The sequence below is a fragment of the Phocoena sinus genome, chromosome 7, assembly GCF_008692025.1.
Source record: "Phocoena sinus isolate mPhoSin1 chromosome 7, mPhoSin1.pri, whole genome shotgun sequence".
NCBI classification, from domain to species: Eukaryota; Metazoa; Chordata; class Mammalia; order Artiodactyla; family Phocoenidae; genus Phocoena; species Phocoena sinus.
In genome coordinates this window covers 55,246,888-55,267,961 of record NC_045769.1, presented here as the reverse complement: position 1 = coordinate 55,267,961, position 21,074 = coordinate 55,246,888, and the positions used below count along the sequence as shown (strand labels likewise).

The following is a 21,074-nucleotide window of genomic DNA, read 5'->3' as shown; positions in this document are numbered from 1 at the left end:
ACACCATTGTTGAAACAATTGAGAACTCTAGCCTCCTTGTGAGACATTTAAGATTACATTAAATCATAAATCCTCAGCGAGAGTGAAAGAATTTAGGAAGTAATTTAACATCAAGCATGTAACTTGTGATGAAAATACATGCTAAATACATCAATACCATACAGACATTACATACATTACATGAAGCGGACAAAGACCCAATCAGCATGTCTGGAGTATTCCTGACATTTGTGTAACATATTACCACAAGTTAATGAAATCAACCTACACAGAATTAAACTACATTACAAATGGTTTACAGATACTATCTCATTAACACACAGAGCCAACAGAAAAAGGTACAAGAAGACAGACATTAAGAAATTTTTTTCAAAAATATGATTCTACCTTTGGCTGGTAGGGGCTCCACCTTTTTAGGAAGGTGGGGAACAGGGACTACTTCCTCTGAGGCTGGTTTCTTGGGTGGCTCAGGGACTTTAAAAAAAAAAATGGGTCGATTTTGAGAAATTGTTCATTTTGACAAGGCATATGTTGTTGCAAGACTTAAAGAGTAGACATTCTGGTTTTGTACCAATTGAATGCAAGAAAATTACATGTTAATCAAGGATTAAGGGCAAGGAACTAGTGGCTAATTAGAAAATGTGACTGTTACTCATTTTTAACTGAAGGAACCTCCACTTTCCTAGGAACAGGTAGGAGCACCCCTTCCTCAGAGGTGCCAGTGCCTGTTCCTCAGACACCAGTTTTAGAAACTTTACTTTTATAAAGCCGCAGCATTAGAACAACTGCATTCAATTATCTTAAATAATTTTTGTATCCTAAATGTTTAACAATTTGACTGGGTGTAGGAGAGGGTCGGTGGAGGGAGGGGAGCCCTAATTTGTAGCCACTGCCAGTTTCCAAGTTCCAGCCTCTGTGGTGGTGCAAATACATGCATCCTGGCTACCAACGATGATGTCATTGTCTCAGAGTTGGGAAGGGATGAGAGGTAGCACAAAATTATCCAGTATTTCCACAACACAGAGGCAATCAACATAACCTCAGAAACACAGATAATAGGAAAATAGTAATGAGTTTTGAGCATTTATTACCATAGTTTTAAATAAAACTTATTTAATTTTATATAATTTAACTTTTAATCATGGAGGCGTTAAATGCTGGGTAGCAAAATTCCTGAAAATTTAACCATCAGCTCTGGTGAGTGGGTATGAGCTGGCTCCAGGACACTGTATTTCTTTTCTTAATAGATTTAATTAATTAATTATTGGCTGTGTTGGGTCTTTGTTGCTGCGCACAGGCTTTCTCTAGTTGCGGCGAGTGGGGGCTACTCTTCGTCGCGGTGCGTAGGCTTCTCATTGTGGTGGCTTCTCCTGTTGCGGAGCACGGGCTCTAGGTGCTTGGGCTTCAGTAGCTGTGGCTCGCAGGCTCTAGAGCGCAGGCTCAGTAGTTGTGGCGCACGGGCTTAGTTGCTCTGCGGCATGTGGGATCTTCCCGGACCAGGGCTTGAACCAGTGTCCCCTGCACTGGCAGGCGGATGCTTAACCACTGCGCCACCAGGGAAGCCCCCAGGACACTATTTCTTTTTCTAAACAGCTGGCCACTAGATTGTAAGCTCCATGAAGCAGGGTACAGAGCCTCCAGGAATTGTCATTCCTCTCTCCAATACCCTCCTCATGGTCTTCTCATCTCCCTATGATGTCATTTGCACATAGTGGCTAAAGGTCTGTGGACTGCGACTAAATTTATTATTTAATATTAACATATTCAGATATTTACTTTGGAACTTTTGAAAGATTTTAAACTTAGAATAAATCACTAATACCTTTAGACGGAGGCTCAATCTTTTTGGAAACAGCAACGTGAATTTTCTCTTCGGTAACAGTTTTCTTTTGTACCTCAGGGACTTTAAAAAATGTACATTTTAGTTCCTGTTATGCCATACTACGGGTGGTGTTGCAATTTACAAAGAATATTGAAATACAAATTAAAACAGACAAATGTGAAATGAAAAAGATGACAAATATTCACAAGGAGACAGAGATATCTACATAATCACAAATTAGATAAGAAGAGGGATAAAAATCCATCTGAAGCCCTTCCATTTGAGCCCCATATTCAAATTTGCCTTATACCTGTGACTGACACTTCTTCCTCCTCTGTGTGAGAAGCAAAGAACATCTTTTCTTCTGAAATAACCATCTTCTTTGTATGTACAGCGGGTACTTTAAAGAGAGTATTTCACATTAGTATTTCTTTTTCCAGTTCAAGACATCAGATCAAATACATGGCTTGTTTAGACACAGAATTAGTGGGTTAATATAATAGCTTGAGAACAGATTCAGTATTGACAAGAAAACAAATCACATTTTGATCTATAGGGACACACAATCCATGCAGCCTTTATCAAACATTATTAAATGGGAATCAAATAGACACAACTTCTTCACACGTGATGTGGTGCTTTCCCAAATCCATTAGGGTTTATTCATATAAATGAGGGGATGAGGAATATTATATGGAATGGAGTGCATGGCACAGTAAAGTTAGAAGACTACTGATTAAACACAAATCCTTCTTTAATTAAAAAAAATTATGTAATTTTAAAGTGATACTAAAAACAAAGATAATGTTATTATTTACTTAAATTATATAAATGTGCGACATAAAATGTATATAATATGTCTTTATTTTGGCGATTTCAGATTTGTGAGTTGTTCAGTAATATATGTATACATATTCATACACATAAATAAAAATGTTTAAAACTTGTAGCTGAAAGACAAAGATGTATACCTTTCACTTCAATAACTTCTTCCTGCACTGGAGTCCGAGAAGGTTTTTGTGGAACAATCTTCTTTGAAACTTCGGGTACTTAAAAATATGTACAAATATATTTGTATTGTGAAGAATATTGCTTTGCACAAAATTTAAAAATATCTTAGTTTAGATGACTATATAAATAACATGTGACTATATATCAGTAAACAATTACTTGTGTACATGGTACGAGAAATGTTTTAAATGATAATACCTTTGGTGACTTGAACTTCTTCCATTCTTCGAGAAGTCTTTTCAATTTTTTCAACTACGGGCTTCTTTACAACTGCAAGCATTTTAAAAAAATTGCAGTACTTTTAGAATTTCTATTAAAATAGTCTGTCTCTTTTTCTCTCATTTTTAAAAGAGAGACAAGTTTGTTGCAGTGAACTTTAAGTACAAGCCTCTGTACTTCAAGTATTTTGGTTATTTTTTATATTTACCACAACAATCTTTTTATCATCATTTTACATTTGAATTAAATGAAGTAGGTAGATATTCTTAGGAAAAAAATCACTGATACAATGAAGCTTCCAGAAGAAGTTGTGCCTATTGGATTGAACTGGTGATTCATACATTTTTGCCCAGCAAGCCATGATAATGACATCGATGATGTAATCTATTTAAATAATTCCAATTACATACCTTTAGGAGGCGGTACTTCTTTCTTTTCCGGTACTTTTGCTGGAATTTTCCTCTCACGTGATTCTTTAACAAAAACACAGTAATAAGGGATGCTTGAATAGGTTAAGTTCTAATAGACTGTATCAATTGGCAAATGATATAAGTTAAGAATCATATACAACTGTGTAAATGATTGTATTTGGGATCTTTATTGCTAACAGGATTACTCATGCTGGATTTAGAAGCAGGATCAAGCAGAGATGCAGTGAGGCAGTGAAACTAAAACTTGAACCTCTGCATTAGAAAAGAGCACTTGGAATTCAGTCTTAGTAATACGATTACATGATTCAACTTACAATATCAAAGCATGAAAGTAACTCTGAAGACAATGATGCTTTTAAAGATTCTAAAGATTTCTAACTTTAAAAAATGGAAATGGTCATTTCATCTATTTCATATCCATTGCACATCAGGTTAATAACCTTGAAAATATAAAGAACTGAGCAAAAAATGAGGAAGAGAGAAAAAAGTCACTCAATTAATACATACCTTCATAAGCCTCCTTTTGAACTTGGATGACTTCTCTTTCTTGGTAAGTCTCCTCCCACTCTTCCTCCCCTTCCTCATAACCTTCTTCCCTTTCATAGTATTCTTGGCCTTCTTCAAAATCTTCTTCCCATTCCTCATGAACTTCCCTTTTAGCTTCTACCTGGGTCTCTTCATACTCTTCATCTGGTTCCTCATAGTAAGGCTCTTCATATGGCTCCGTGTATGGTTCTACCTCTAGTTCGTCATAAGGTTCTTCCAAAGATTCTATGTAAACTTTCTTCTCCTCGTAGACTGCTTGCTTTATCTCATACACAGCTTCTTTTTCTTTCTGGACCTCTTTCTTTCTGGTTATGGTCATTATTTTCACTTCTTCAGCCTTGGAGGATACATCAATCACTTCAGGAGCTAAAATAAATAAATTAATTAATTTGAAAAGATAATATTAGCATGTTAATTATATCCATACAATTACTTCACGAAATGAAAGTCTAGGTAGTCAAGCAATATCAGTATCTGAGATCTCAGCCTTATATTGATCATTTACGTTTTCTTTGTGTTGGTTCTGTTTAAATTTCTGTTGATTATGGAACACAGTCAGTAGGGTCAAGAGAGACTCTACTCTTAACCTGAGGATTTTTCTGGTGTGAACAAAATGGCATTCAGTAAATATCATCAAATGAACACATCTTCCATTGTTTCATGGGAGCTCCAGTTTGTAAAACCCTTAGTTATTTTTCCCCATGGAATATCTTAATATTTGATCATTTTGTGGAATTTATTTCTAATATTTCTGTAGTTACTTAAATTCCAAACTATTCTTTCAAAAACAGTACTAATTTTAAAGCTATATTTTTGACTATCGAATATAACTTTTTAGTCAATTTGATAAAGACGATATTTAAAGCCATGTAACCAAATCAATCAGTTGCTTTCATATGACAACTTTAAAAATATTAAGGCTAACATTATTCATATGATCCTTAACATTTGTGTTAGCTACAGTTGAAACAATAAGGGATCCCCTCCCATTCTAGCCCTCACCATTTCTTTCCCTGAGTCCACTGCACTGAGGCTGCATAAACATTTGCCTGGGTTTTTCTTTCCTGGAATTCGACCAGTATGAAGTAGCCATCATTTCCACTGCTAATTTTACTGCAGCAGAGGAGACTCTACAACTTTATAATAAGTTGGAAGCCTAATACATAAAATAAGAATACAACGCAGAGATGCAAATCTCGGAAATAAATAGAATAAAATATTTCATTTACCTTCTGCTGGAATTAAGGCAGTAGGAGGTGGGGGCTTCTTGGCAACCTCTGGAACTTTGAAAACATAAAATACATGTTTATCTTTAGACTATAAGTTTTTTAATGCTTACTAATCCTGTATACCCTTGTTAGCCATTTGTATGATCTGTGATTACTACCCATATATAAAATGCTTTTATAAGATCCAAATTTAGCTCACCAAAAATGCTACGCAATGCCATGTTAACGAAAATGCAGGAAGGCTGAAATTTTATTCTACTTTATGTTGATTTAAAACAATTTAAATTAACATGAAACATAAAGAGAATATTCGGTATGTCTGATGCTAAAAATAATGCATGTTTAATTTTTTCAGTGATTAACAATAAAGTTTGGGAAATAGCCATGCTTTTTTGAGATTCTTCTTATTCTATAACATCTCACAAATGACCACAAAAAAAAAGTCTCAGTGAATCGTGCCCTATGCTCCTGGATTCTCCTTTTCTTAGGAGGTTGCTGTACTTTAATCTTAGCCAGATGGATAAAACTATTTGCTTAAATTTAGTTATCCCATCTTCTTCCTAAAAATTTTCCAGGATATAATAAAAATTTAAAGTAACTAAATTCATCCCCCTGCAAAAAGTATTTTATTTTTCCCTGCAAGTATTGACATTTAGCTCAGGTGAACCAGGAAGGGTGCTGAGTTGGGCTGGAGTGGCCACTTAAAATTAGGGCCAGCCCTTGACCTTCTGTTGGTGCGACTTGATCAAGACCAGCTGTTGGACCAGAGGACAGTACCTTCTTTAAATCACTATCCAGAGATAATGAGAACTCTCTGGTGTTGCCATTGGGTGCCATGGGTAGACACAGGCACAGGAGGATAGGGGAGGAAAAAAAGGGAAAAGAAAGAAAGTAGAGAGAAAGTGAGGACTGAATCAAAGAAGAGGGTGAGGGTGAGTAAAGGAAGAGGTACCATTTTGTGAATTCACACTCTTAACCTTCCTCTATCCTCCTCTATTTGGGATTAAAATTTTTTAACCAAGAGAAAAGCAGTAAGACTGAATTTTGATTAATTATAATACCTTTAGGTGGTGGTGCCTCTTCTTTGGGCTTTGTGACAACTTTTTTAGCATCTTTCTTCACAGCTTTTTTGGTCACTAAAAAATGAGATGTCAGATGTAAATTTTACTAAAATATTTTCATGAAACTGGGAGGTTTATTGAAAAAAATTTTTTTTAATTTATTTATTTTCGGCTGCATTGGGTCTTCATTGCTGTGCAAAGGCTTTCTTTAGTTGTGGTGCTCGGGCTTCTCCTTGCAGTGGCTTCTCTTATTCAGGAGCACGGGCTCTAGGCCCGCGGGCTCAGTAGTTGTAGCACACGGGCATAATTGCTCTGCAGTATGTGGGATCTTCCAGGACCAGGGATTGAACCCATGCCCCCTGCATTGGCAGGCAGATTCTTAACCACTGCACCACAAGGTAAGTCCTGAAATATTTTTTTTTAATATGTTTTGATGGTAACAAGAGATTCTGCACATTATTGCAAGATATCTGTTTCAGAAAGATCTTGGACTACAAAGCAGAACCATTTTTTTGGAGGGAGATAGAATATGAAGGGTGATCTTACATCTTCACTGATTTTATGCCTGCTTAAAGTTTTCAAACATCTAGAGTAGACCCAAGTGATATCATAAATAGCAGAGGTACAGCTTTTCATGTTCATTTCACTTAGGTAAGAACACTTTATAGTTTTCAGGAAAAAGAATTAACAAGTGAATTAGTAAAATTAAAGTCCCACCTATGTTATATTGTGGAAGTTTTCTTTTGTCATTTCTGACATTATACCTTGATCCTGGCCCCTGATCGTAACTTGATTATGGCTCCTAGTATTCATGAATAAATAACACTTTTGCATTTTTAAAATATGATTTAATTTCTCAAGTTTCCCAGTGGGCATTCAAACTTAAGTCATGTTGACACTAACATTCAAATCATAAATCATTCATTAAGATAAATTATTATTTCTGACAACAAATATAAGTGGAAATCTATTTTATGATTTTTGATTCTTATTCATTTTTGCTATCATAAGTAGGTGAAATATAGTTAATTATGTTCATATAAATTATAAAAATGCTTTTCTTTGTTATTGAGATTGTAGTAGTCATAAAACTGGAAGTGCTTTTTGTTTTTTTTTAACTGAATTTCCCCTGAGGCTGGCTGAAAACTAGCTCAAGCTTTTGACACCAATTGTAGTAGATATTAGGGAACTAGCATGTCAAACCATGGAAACTACTACAGTAATGGTGGCTTGGCTTTGGAAAAATGTGACTTTGACATGCAGAATTTTTTCCTGATGATGCTAGGAGAATTCTGACAGCAATTCTGAACTCCCCAGAACTCTAGAAAGTCCCAGGCAGTCTGTTGACTGATTAGTTGAGCAGTTTGGGGGCACAAATAGTACAGTTTATCTACTGAAATATCTGAGAAGGATAATTTCCTGGCACACTCATGAGTTTATTGGAGAGCTCTTTCCTTAGCTTAAAAAAAAAAAATCAAAGATATTCTAAATCATATTTTTATAACAAAATAGTGAATTTTAGCGTAGCTAACAGTGTAATTGGGAAAAACACTATCTATAAATTTAAATCTGACTATACACTAGTATTTTTTATTATAAGCTTCACTAGAATTTGACTGTATTATTTTATTGCTTTATGTAGTAGTTAGGAAAATGTGAAATGTGAAATCAGTTTGCCATTAATGCTTAAGTGATTCCTTTAAAATAACATATTTTAATATTAAGTATCATATTTGGTTTTTTTCTGATGATTTTCAGACTTTTACGCACACGTCTTACATATTTAGTTAATACTTCAGAGCATATAATTTACGTTTTGAAAGGCAATTCAAACTGCTGACCACTAGGGGGCCAACATGTTGCCTTAAACGACATTTTCCAGGTCTGTAATAGTTCTATATTTTGACATTTAGGTAGATAACATATAATACCTTCAATACGTTTTGCTGGTGGTTTCTTTTCTTCAGGTGATGGTAGCAACAGGGGGATGGGAGGAACCGCCGTACGAGGAATTTCTGAAGAAAATAAATGCCATCAGAAGTAACATAGTTTTCGTTTCTTATTTTGTGTGAAATATGATGAAAAGTCTCATGCATTTCTTTCAGTACTTCAAAGGTGTTATAGCAGCCATTCAACAATCAGAACAAACAAAATTAGCATCTATTTAAGTTGTAACTACTCTTTTGCTTTGATTTTTAATTACACAGTGAAGAATATGATGAGAAAGAGTTTGTTCTTGCTGTATGCTACGGTTTGGCATTGGTAACTTCCTAGTGGTAGGATACTGCAGCTTCAAGCCCAGGGGTCATGGTGCTGGATCTTACCTTCTGGAGGTACTGCTCTGAGAGGCATGGTTGGAATTGGAACTCTGGAGTCAGGAATATCTGAAAAGGGACATTTAGTAATGATAAGCACCGAGAGACTGAAAACACAGATATTTATTAGACAACTAAGATGTGTTTGATTGTCAGGCATTTCCAACCGCAGAATTTAACATATAGAAACAAAGATATTAAGATTCTTTTGTAGGCAGACACACATGCAAATTTATTCCCTGTGAAAATTGGTTCTACGGCCAAACTTGATCCTAGATATCAGCTGAATGTGACCTCATTATCTCTAATTTCCCAAACTCACAAAGCCTAACGTTGGTATTATTTTACTGAAAATAATTTTACTGAATAATATTTTACTGAAAAAAAGAAATAATATTTTTAGACATGTTAGTTTGGCTTCTATCATTTACAAAATTACACTGAATGTATTGTAAGGATTGATTTTTTTTTAACTTACCAGGAGGCTTCATCTCAAGTTTGATTTCTGCAAAAGAAAAAAAAAAAAGATATTTTTTAAAATTTAGAATTGTCTTGGCAGGCTACTTTGTTTCCAAGATTGCACTGTGATTTGAATGTGGTGTTTTCTGACCTTTGGTTGTTAAGTACAGCTCTGCTGTGCTTCTTGCTTCACCTCTGGGCTCCAGTCGAGCAATTACTGAATAGACACCTAAGGAAAAAATCGTGAAATGTTTGCTTTCTGATATGTCTGTAAATAATGCTTCTTTATTTAAACATAGTATTTATTTATATTTCTCTTTCCTAAAAAAAGTAATCTAGATAGAACTACAGAGTATAAGCGTAAACTAGAGTAGAAATAAATAAAACAGGCAAAGTTGAAATTATATAGTCACAGGGACACTGTCAATTAAGTTACCTTCGTCATCTGGGGTCACGTTGTGGATGGTCATATAATGGCAGCGACCGTCATTCCTGAAGTTGTATTTCTGGCTCTCCGTCAGTTCTGTTGGTCCTTTGTACCACGTTACAATGGCGTCATCGAAGGACACTTCGCACTCGAAGGTGGCAGACTGATGCTCACTCACCACAATGTTCTGTATGCGCTTCGTAAACTGAATTGGTTCAGCTGTTTAAGTACAAAAACAGTTCAAATTTAGATTGTTTGGGGAGGAATTTCTTTCACTGTGCTTTCCCCACAGATGTTTAAAGTCTCTTATCTTTTTATCCGATTGGAAAATAGCAGAAAAAGGCTGAAAAGATAAAACAAGAAGAAAGTGCACTTCTTCGCATCAGTAACAAAAAATTATCCCAATACTTAAGTGTATTCCTACAGGATCAGTGTGGGAAAGTTTAAAGAAATCCCTGAAAGTCCTTACAATATTTACATGAAGGCAATAGTCAAGGGTGCTTATAACCCAAAAGTAACATTTAAACTTTAAAAATGTTAGTGAAATGGGGGCTTCAAAATAAAGGGAACATAAACTTAAAGTTTTACTGTATACTTCTCATTCCCCTTTGAAATTCTTTCCTCTGTAAAATAATTCTGCTATTCAGGATCTAGAATTGTTTATTTTTTGGCTTGTATAACTTTCCCTGTAAAAATAATTTCAAACTCAGTAGGAAATCTGCACTTCTAAATTTCAAAGGATTCATTATGAAGAGTTCTGAAACCTGCCTTGCAAGCACCCGTGGGCAGGCATGAAGTCCACCCACTGGGAATGGCAGGGTATGTAGCAAGAGAATAGGCTGGCGTGGAGGTCCTTCTGCAAAATTTTATCTGGAAGGCTGGGATTCAACGTACTGCAGTATCATGAATAGCTTAGATGTCATATGTACTCTGGTGAGCTTTTCTTTGAAGGATCATATAAAAGGAGGCAATTATTTAAAAAATGATAAGTGGTTTCAACTGGATCCTTTAAATGAAAAAAGATTTAAAATTTATGAACTTTAAAATACAACCAGGCCGGGCTTCCCTGGTGGCGCGGTGGTTGGGAGTCCGCCTGCCGGTGCGGGGGACGCGGGTTCGTGCCCCAGTCTCGGGGGATCCCGCGTGACGCGGAGCGGCTGGGCCCGTGGGCCATGGCCGCTGGGCCTGCGCGTCCGGGGCCTGTGCCCCGCGGCGGGGGGGGGCCGCGGCGGTGAGAGGCCCGCGTACCGTAAAACAAACAAACAAACAAAACAAAACAAAAAAATACAACCAGGCCTTGATATCCACTATAAAGCAAGTCAGAGATGTTGAAATGCTTATGTAAATAAGTCACATAGTTATTTCAACAGCTATAAATGGCAACGCCTGGAAGTAGAGCCCATGATTAGAGCCAAATGTTGCTGAATGCAGTCTAAAGGTGTAGGTCTTTAGGAAATAAATATTGTTGCTCCTACGTCCTAGGATTCCACTTCATTTCAGAGATTCAGAGGTTGGAATATGATCTTCCTATGAAACAATAATTTTTGAAAAATAGCTGCTAATCACACATCACATATGTTGTTAATTTTATCTATAAAGTTTCATACAGATAGAGTCAAATTGATTCGTGTAAACAAAATGTCAGCTCCTAGCCAAGATCCTCAAGATACATAGCCATGAAATCTGGTCCTTTCTAAGATTTATTTCTAGAATTCAAAATCATAGATGTGAGAATTATGGCATTTAACAGAATTGTAAAAAATTACTGAATTTAGCATAATTATGAAATTTTACAGAAATAAGTGTTAGAAAGTCAAGTCATGGTTTAGACTGAAATCTACTTCAGGTCAAAAAGAACTATGCAACAGAATCGGCACTTATGTGAATACTTCCGTTTTGATTTCAAATGGATTTTGAGACGTGAGTGAATGCTATGAGTATGTGTGTTGGGAAATGAGACCACACAAGCGCTTTAAGATACATGTGATGGCAGGGTTGCAGAGGTCCTGCACAACATTTGCCACTGACCAATGCTGTGATAACTCCAGCCACAGTCTTTCACCCACCTTCAATTCTGAGCTCTGCTGAAGTTTCAAGGTCTTCGTATTTGCAGGTGTACTGACCCTGGTCCTCTGCTCGAACATCTGCAATGATCAGCTTATGGACTTTGTGCTCCACTTCTGTTTTGTATCTACCTTGGGGTTTAAGGATTCTGCCATTTCTGAACCATTCGGATTTTACATTTGGCACAGAAAACTGGCAAGTCATGGTACAAGTCTGGCCTTCTTTCAAAGTAACATCCTGAAGATGCCGTTCCCAGGCAGGCTCTGTGGGTATGATACAATATACATTTTGTACGATATCACATGTGATGTACTCAGTAGTAAATTCATCTCACAAGTTTTTTTTAAAATAGTAAAACTCTTTTTCCTTACCAATTACAGTTAGTTTAGCACTAGCGATGTGTGGACCACACACCAATCTATAATTGCCCTGATCTTTAAGTTGACAGTTTTTGACTCTGAGGGTATGTTGATCACCATCAATGCTTATTTCAAATTTATCACTGGGTTCCAGTTTTTCAGTCCCTTTGTACCACGAAAGCTTGATTTCTGGATAATTAATCTTAATGTCAATTTCAAACACAGCATCATTATCTTTCAAAACTGTCTGATTTTCAATGTCCTTGATCAAAGTGACAGGCTAGGAGAATAAAGAATTAAAATGCATTAGTCACTCCTTCCCTTGTAATTCCCAATAATAATTTCTTCATTTTGTGATCAGCATAATTCATTTTACCTCTGTCTGTGACAGCCTTTGCTGAATAAATGATACAAGTTCCTCAAATTCCTTTTCTTCCTTCTCTGACTTCTCTATTTCCTCAATTTCCTAGGGAGGAAAAAAAGCGTAAGTATTACATATGGAATAAAATTTGAATTAGAGGACGAATGATTATATTTAACCTCCATTTTTGATGCTGCTTAGGTTATATTAACTGATCTTATACAACTGTAGGGTTCTGGAAACTCAAAAGGCGTATGTTAGACGTTTCAAGTGTGAATTTTTAAAGATGATACTATATATAAAAGATCATACCAATCTATGTGTCTCTTCTGCTTGACTTTGCTTTAGCATTTCAAATGCTTGAAGAAGACCCCGGAAGTCAGTGATTCCATACATGCGGGCATATTTTTCATATTCTTTTGGATCAATATTTTTGAGAAGTTCCATGATATCAATTTCCTCTTCTTCCCCAGCTCCTTTCTTTAAGGCTGGAGTCCTAAATGAAATAAGAAATAAACATGAATCACCTGTCTTCTACTTATTTTGAATTGTCTATCATCATTCAAAGATTATAAATGTAATAAAATTTTTTTCACAAAGGAATAGTTTTGTGTCCTTTATTTAAGAACTACTAATTTTACCATGTTAACTGTGAAACAAACAAACAAACAAAATTGTGGGTTTGGAGGTGGAGTGGATTAAGATCAGACTATAGTCACAAAGTATGGAAATTTGATCAAAGAGTTTAAGAAAGGATAACAAAAATATTTTTGTAAGCTTTACAACAAAAGAGGCTAATCAAAGAATTATAAGGAAAAATAATAATAGCCATGGAAAGCATCAAGAAAGAATACATATATCATGAGGAAAATATGTAGAAATTAAATGTTGATTAATTGATTAACAGTGATGTTCAAACATAATTGGTTCTGAAATTATTGGCAATTATGGAAAATGTTTAAAATGGTTTATCTAGAAAGCCATTCAGAGCAAGAGAAATTACACATAGAAACAAAAATTTCATGCCTAGACACACAGGTTTCTCTACAGGCCATTTCCTTTGTTCAAAATTTTAATAAAAATTCACCTCATTCTCAAAATTTTCTCAAGATTATTCAGAAATTGATGTTAATGCACCACTAACTTCCACTCAAATACTGTGTATTTGCTTATCTGTTTCTGTTAAAATGTCTATATGCTAATGTTCTTTCACAATCTGAATCTTGGAGGGGATGGTCCATGAATGGAACATTACCGTGCACGGTATTTTATTGAACTTACTTTTTCAGCATTGCTCTAAGATCTCCTTCAATTTTCTCTTGTGGCTTCCTTTCATCCACCTGTAGATTAACATTACTTTCAATTTCACCATGCTTGTTAAATGCAACACATCGGTATAATCCAGAATCGGTTTTTGTGGTGCCTCTGATCTCCAGCTTTGCTTCACCATCTTTCTGGTGGATAAAAATTCGACCTCCTTGGCTCAGTTGTCTCCACTTCCCTTTTGTCCACTTAACACCTGGAACTGGATCACCTCCAACTTTCGCAATGAATGTTGCAGTGGTTTCTAAGGAACAATGAAAACAAATCAATAAAAATTTAATTTTCCAAAACCAGTTTTTCTGAAATGAAATCAGCAGTAAAATGTACAAGACAGATGAAGATGTAATTTTCATGAAGTACTTACTTTCTACAACTCTCATACTCTGAGGTTCTGATATGAAGAAGAGTTTTCCATCTACTGCTGCTTTCTTAGCTGCTGGGACGGCAGCTGGTTTGTCTAAAACAACACGTTTACATGTTTTTTTAAAAAATCACAATTACCTTCAAATTGTAATAAATAATTTCCTTTGAAAAACAGGCTTTAAGAATTTGGCAATGTCACAAATATTACACACCCTATATGAGAGTGGACTATAGAAGACAAAGCAGTTTCATAGACATTTATAACTAGTTGTAGCTATTACATGCAGATTGAACTGCAATCACATTAATAGCATCAAGTTTTATATTTCTCAACTTGGTTTTATTATATAGATTTCCTTTAGGGATATGATATCAGGCTACCTTATGTCACATTATTACAGGATCATTTTTGGAACTCCATTTAGTTACATCCTTTTGGATATGGTGAAAAAAGGGTCAAGAAGTGTGATGGTGAACTTGGGGTACTTTCAGAAAATTTGTGTGGAAATTATTGCCACTAAATTACCTAATATTTCAATTATAATAAGGAGACTATAAATTGCAAATGAGCAGTAACTGATAATTCTAAAAATCTAATTCCATTCTTACTTAAACTGTAATAAGCAAATAAGCAAATAAACACAAGCAGTTGACTTAATCCAAATAATAGTTTTGAGGTGTCTGTACCTTTAATGGTCACTTTTGATTTGCAAGTGTCACTTCCAGCCACATTTGAAGCTTTACACACATAATCTCCCGCATCTGCTTTAGACACATCCTTGAGTTCCAGCACAGCAGTCCCATTAGCAAAGCTGAAGCTGCATCTGTCTGAGGGCTTTATTTCCCTGCCAGCCTTCAACCACTGGATCCTGATCGGTTCTGATCCCTGGACGTGGCAGCTAAGCTGCACGAATTCTCCTTCACTAACTGTTACTGGAGTAGGGTGCTGATCAAACACAGGTGGCTTCTTAGGTGCTAGAATTAGAAAGGGACTTTCGTGAGGAACACAAAAACAAAAAAATATTAAACTCCAGAACAGAAACAAGTTTTGCCTCTAACAGGTAGCACTGGTTGCTATAATAGAACTGAATCATGTGCCTTTGTCTCTGAAAGCAATAGTTACATGTGTTGGATTTTATAAATAGAAAAAGGTTTAAAAACAAGCAAAGAACAGATGCCATGCTGCCCATGAATTACCCAAGCATCTGTGTTTTGCAAACATTAGGCCCTGCAAACACTGCACTGGCCGTTCCTATAAATTTCGATGTCATATAGCACACCGTTGATTCTCTCAAACCTGCATGCAGCTGTATTTTCACTGAACCCTAAAAACGAAGGGCCTATTGGAGAACTCTGCTCCTGATATACAATGTTTGCTACCCTCTGGGAAAGAAAGCCAACATTTGAGTAACCATGAGCCCACATGTTAATACGTGACTTTCTCTTATGATCATCTTTAGCTATTATATGCAGCTACAGTAGCATTTAAAATCCAACCTTTGCCCAAAGGAATGAGGCGTTGAAGCTCAGTGCTCAAATGAAAACCCATGAAGAAGATATCAGTAACATGATGGGAAGGCCATGTATAGCTTGGTGTTATGTAATGATTTTATTGAATGGTTTTGAGACCTACATATAAGGAAAATAAGCAATATTCATGATTGCAAAGATGAAAACTTCTGATATCCATTTTTAAACTCTATGGATAAAAAGCCTCAGAATTCTATAGAGAGTATTTATCTACTCAATGTAAAACCATCATGAATGGTTAAGTATTCATTCTTCATTTAACTAAATGTTTTAAAAATCAAACGCATTTAAGTACTATTAAGTGAGTGATGAAATTAGAATTATAAAAAGTTAACTCAATGATATTAGCTTATTAGTAATATTAATCTATTGATGATATTAACCTACTGTCTGTGCACCCTAACATGGCCAGCTAGATCATCAGAGTTGGTAATTAACTCCCAGTTGTTCAAGGAAGTTAGACTGTTAAGTGATTTTGATGAACTGCCTCATAATTATATGGATGAAACAAATGGGACCTAATGAAACTTAAAAGCTTTTGCACAGCAAAGGAAAACATAAACAAGATGAAAAGACAACCCTCAGAATGGGAGAAAATATTTGCAAATGAACCAACTGACAAAGGACTAATCTCCAAAATTTACAAGCAGCTCATGCAGCTCAGTATTAAAAAAACAAAGAACCCAATCCAAAAATGGGCAGAAGACCTAAATAGACATCTCTCCAAAGAAGATATACAGACTGCCAACAAACACATGAAAGAATGCTCAACATCATTAATCATTAGAGAAATGCAAATCAAAACTACAGTGAGGTATCACCTCACACCAGTCAGAATGGCCATCATCAAAAAATCTACAAACAATAAATGTTGGAGAGGGTGTGGAGAAAAGGGAACCCTCTTGTACTGTTGGTGGGAATGTAAATTGATACAGCCACTATGGAGAACAGTATGGAGGTTCCTTAAAAAACTAAAAATAGAACTACCATATGACCCAGCAATCCCACTACTGGGCATATACCCTGAGAAAACCATAATTCAAAAACAGTCATGTACCAAAATGTTCATTGCAGCACTATTTACGATAGCCAGGACATAGAAGCAATCTAAGTGTCCATCGACAGATGAATGGATAAAGAAGATGTGGCACATATATACAATGGAATATTACTCAGCCATAAAAAGAAACGAAATTGAGTTATTTGTAGTGAGGTGGATGGACCTAGAGTCTGTCATACAGAGTGAAGTAAGTCAGAAAGAGAAAAACAAATACCATATGCTAAAACATATATATGGAATCTAAAAAAAAAAAAAAGTTCTGACAAACCTAGGGGCAGGACGGGAATAAAGATGCAGACATAGAGAATGGACTTGAGGACACGGGGAGGGGGAAGGGTAAGCTGGGACAAAGTGAGAGAGTGGCATGGACATATATACACTACCAAATGTAAAACAGATAGCTAGTGGGAAGCAGCTACATAGCACAGGGAGATCAGCTCAGTGCTTTGTGACCACCTATAGGATTGGGATAGGGAGGGTGGGAGGGAGACACAAGAGGGAGGAGATATGAGGATATATATATATATGTGCATAGCTGATTCACCCTGTTTTACAGCAGAAACTAACACCATTGTAAAGCAATTATACTCCAATAAAGATGTTAAGAAAGAAAAAAAAGTTATATGGATGAAGCCATTATGGTTAGAGGATCAGATTGAGAAGATCTCCTTAAACAATACAGTCTATTTCTTTGCCTCAAGCTATGACTGTGTATTCATAATGATATGTAACATCTTTCCACCCATTTCTTTTTCTTTCTGAGCAAATTTTACCCTTCTGTATGAGGTTAATATTCATTTACAGGCTAAAAGCTTTGGGCAATATATGTCAGACAATAATCCTTTAGAAATATCCTTAGAAAAGAGAATGTTTCAGAATGTGATAGACTCATAATAAGCAAAGGTAACGCAATATTCAATTATGAGAATTTGAAAAAATTTCAAAACAAATGTGCCTCATAAAAATTTATGTCACTTATGTATGAATTTCAAAGTAGACTTAGACTTCTAACTACCTGAGAGAATTTCGAGATGTGATTTACAAGCTAAGGTACAGTCCATTTATTATGTGACACCTACTTTCCTGGGCCACATAATTAAATTACAACTAATGTATGTTTTTTAGTAAACATATGTGGAATTGTGGCAAGCCAATTAAATAATATATATTCATATCTGTTATAACTTACTTTGTCGAGATGTCAGAAGAAACACACACGGCTGTCTAATAGGCAGTAAAGAAAAACACATCATGCCAGGGGCTCTGAAGGTGACTTACCTTTGATGACGACTGAAGATGTACACAGAGCAGAGCCTGCATCATTCCACACTTTGCACGTGTACAAACCAGCGTCGTCCATGCCTGCCTTCTTGACTTGCAGCAGAAGTGTGTTGTTCTTGAATGTGATTTCACAGTTAGACGTTGGATGGATCTCTACGTTATTTTTGTACCAAGCGACAGAAATAGGCTGGGAACCAGCAACACGGCCCTCGAGTTTGAAAGAGTTCCTTTCTGTTTCTTCTACTGTCTCCGAGAGTTTTTTAGTGAAACTTGGTGGAATTAGCCGCTCTGTAAGATAGTTCAAGGATACATGAAGTGGAATCCAGAAGTAGGTTACTAATAGGAGGCTTTTCAAGAAAGAAAAGTCATATTTTAAGTTCAAAGTCAATGCTGACCAACTGAATACAGCATATCAGTGTAATGTTGCTAAACATTTTGGCCTCCTTCCACAAGCTTATTTTATTTTTAAATTAAAACAATTTTTTTAAATTTTACATTGGCATATAGTTGATTTACAATGTTGTGGGTTTTTTTCTTTTATTTTCACAAGCTTATTTTAAACTGTTCTCTGATTTATGGGATGGATGATAAGAATAACTTATGGTCATTTACAGAACCAGATATTTGTAAAAAAAAAAAAGAAAAAAGGGGGGGAAGGAGTGGTCTTAGGGTTATGTAGGATATATAAAAACTTAGAGAAATACAGATTTTAAAAGATCACCTTTTCTCTAGAGAAACATTTCTTCTGAAACATTTTTATGTCAGTGGTTTAAAAATGTGCTAAATTTCATTTGTCCTAATAAAACCACACCCTTAGGATGTGATATACAAAGATACCTTTTATATTGAGCTGTGCCACGCAGGAGTCCTCTCCCACTTCATTGACAGCATAGCAGGTATACTGTCCAGAGTCTCCTTTGTCTACTTTCAGGATTGTCAGGTGGCCACTGTTTTCCAGATAACTAATCTGATAGTTTCCGCCACTTTGGATCTCTCTGTTGTCTTTGGCCCAGGTGACCTTTATTGGTTGTGTCCCAGTCACATGGCACTCAAAGTCCGCACTGTCTCCCACCACAGCAACCACAGGGGCAAGAGGGATGTCAAAGAAGGGTGGGTTCTTCCCCTCTGAGAGGAGAGCAGAAAGACGGTTTCAGGCTCCATACTTGACCATCCCAGTTCACACAAATCATCCTCCTCTAATTTCAAATTTGGTTATAAAAAATTTAATTACAGAAATAGAAGTTTAAGAATCCACACACCTGTGAGAATGAGTCTGGCACTGGAAGAAGCAGAACCTATAGGATTTGTAGCTGTGCAAGAATACTGGCCTGCAAAACTCCGATCTGTTTGAAAAATATTGAGAGTGGCTACATTATCTAAAAATGATGTTTGTACATTGGGGCTGTCTTTCAACGGCTTGCCATCTTTAAACCAAGACACCGAGATAGGTTCTGATCCACTGACAGCACACTCAAAAACAACTGGCAGCCCGACCGTTTCTTGAACATCTCTCAACTGTCGAGAAAATGATGGTGGAAGTTTTTCCTCTGTAGGAATGGAATTAAAGTAATGAATAATTCTGGACATTTTGAATTTACTGAATATTCTTCTCACAATTATTGTTATATAAATAATGGGATTCCTATAAAAATATCAGGAGGTATTCACATATCCTGAATTAACTTGGACTCAAAGAAAAGTAGGTAAATTTTTGGAGCAAAAGTTTTACTTTGATGCCACGCTGACGCATGGTAGGTGTAAAAATATGTAAGCCAGCAGAGAAACTCATTGGCTTAAGGTACATCTCCGGCATGTAGCAGATTTTCTTACTTTTTAAGACTGCTTTCTAGCGATCTGCATGAGACACCCATGGGTGGAATTTAAAAAAATATGGTTACTCATTTTTCTGAAAGATTTAATTATAGAGACAAATGATGACATGATCTTCCAACTGAAGATTAGTCATTTTACCTCTCTCTGTAAAGGTGATCAAAAAAGAGAAACTGCTAATTTATAGGCAGAACTACTTAAGAAGAAAGTTTTGCATTTGGGAAGATTTTCCAAAAAAGAAGATCCTCGCCAGATATTTTAAATCTTTTTCAAAAGAAACACATTCATTCACTTAAAAAATATTGCAATCACCTTGAACAGTCAGGAAAGTTGATGAAGAAACTTCTCCCACACTGTTTTCAGCCCTGCAGATATATTCTCCACTGTCATTACTATCAACCTGGTTGAAAACCAGTGTAGCAACATTGTTCCTAAAATGCATTTTGTAGGTAGTCGTGGGTCTCAATTTCATATCTCCTTTATACCAGGACACCCCAATTTCAGGGGTCCCAGCAAGTTGGCATTGCAAAGAGGCAGAATCTCCAATGGTCACCTTCACAGGCTCCAACTGCTTGACAAAATATGGTGGTTCTGCAGCCAAGAGAGATAACCAGTCATGAATGAGACATGCCAGGATGGTTATTTGTATATAAAGATACGAATGTGCAATCATAACACACCTAGTATCAGGATTTGTGCCGAACAGGAGTCTTTCCCGGAAGCGTTTTCAATGTAACAGTTGTACTGTCCTGCATCCTCCACTGTGCTGCTTGGAATTTCCAGGATTGCAGATTTTTCAGTTGTGGTTATATGACACCTCTGAGAAGGAGCTATATTTGCGCCATTTTTCTTCCATGTAACTGAAATAGGAAGAGTTCCAGTATACGTGCCCTCTAGGATCAGGGGTTTTCCTTTCTCTAGGCTGTAATCATTGAGCTTCTTCACAAATTTGGCTGGGGCTGTAGCAGGCGAATTGAAAACATGAAATAAAGCACATACACACACAGATACAGGCACACCTATTATTTCATGTATATTAATTGTAAAAATGCAGAATGGCAGTCAAACAAACCTTTTACATATAGATGTGTTGTACAAGAAGCTTTGCCAGCTTCATTACTAACGATGCAGGTATATTCTCCACTTTGTGATGTATCTACATCAAACAGCTCCAGTTCAGCAACTGAATCCTCCAAAGACACATTACATCTGTCCCCTGGTACTAGTTCACTGCTACCCTTGAACCAGCTGACACTGAACGGGGGTGTTCCTTTTACAAGGCTTGTGAAAGTTACATTTGTTCCAGTTAAAACATCCATGGGATCAGGTTTCTGAACAAAAGATGGTGGTTCTAAACAAAAAAGCACATACCGTAAAAAGTTT

At 36.2% G+C, this 21,074-nt stretch overlaps 1 protein-coding gene across 1 annotated transcript in view; it reads right to left on the bottom strand.

The window, feature by feature from the left end:
- The window catches only part of TTN (titin), a 281,733-nt gene that overhangs the window by 159,728 nt on the left and 100,931 nt on the right, over positions 1–21,074 (bottom strand). Inside the window, 27 exon segments of the mRNA XM_032637061.1 lie at positions 388–474; positions 1,823–1,903; positions 2,133–2,222; positions 2,794–2,871; positions 3,032–3,103; positions 3,463–3,525; positions 3,991–4,395; positions 5,259–5,306; positions 6,320–6,394; positions 8,251–8,334; positions 8,644–8,703; positions 9,113–9,139; positions 9,245–9,322; positions 9,530–9,739; positions 11,587–11,847; positions 11,956–12,223; positions 12,320–12,409; positions 12,617–12,800; positions 13,586–13,871; positions 13,992–14,084; positions 14,678–14,965; positions 17,859–18,149; positions 18,699–18,986; positions 19,121–19,408; positions 20,004–20,282; positions 20,372–20,650; positions 20,764–21,042. Of these exon segments, the coding sequence (XP_032492952.1) occupies positions 388–474; positions 1,823–1,903; positions 2,133–2,222; positions 2,794–2,871; positions 3,032–3,103; positions 3,463–3,525; positions 3,991–4,395; positions 5,259–5,306; positions 6,320–6,394; positions 8,251–8,334; positions 8,644–8,703; positions 9,113–9,139; positions 9,245–9,322; positions 9,530–9,739; positions 11,587–11,847; positions 11,956–12,223; positions 12,320–12,409; positions 12,617–12,800; positions 13,586–13,871; positions 13,992–14,084; positions 14,678–14,965; positions 17,859–18,149; positions 18,699–18,986; positions 19,121–19,408; positions 20,004–20,282; positions 20,372–20,650; positions 20,764–21,042 (4,632 nt within the window).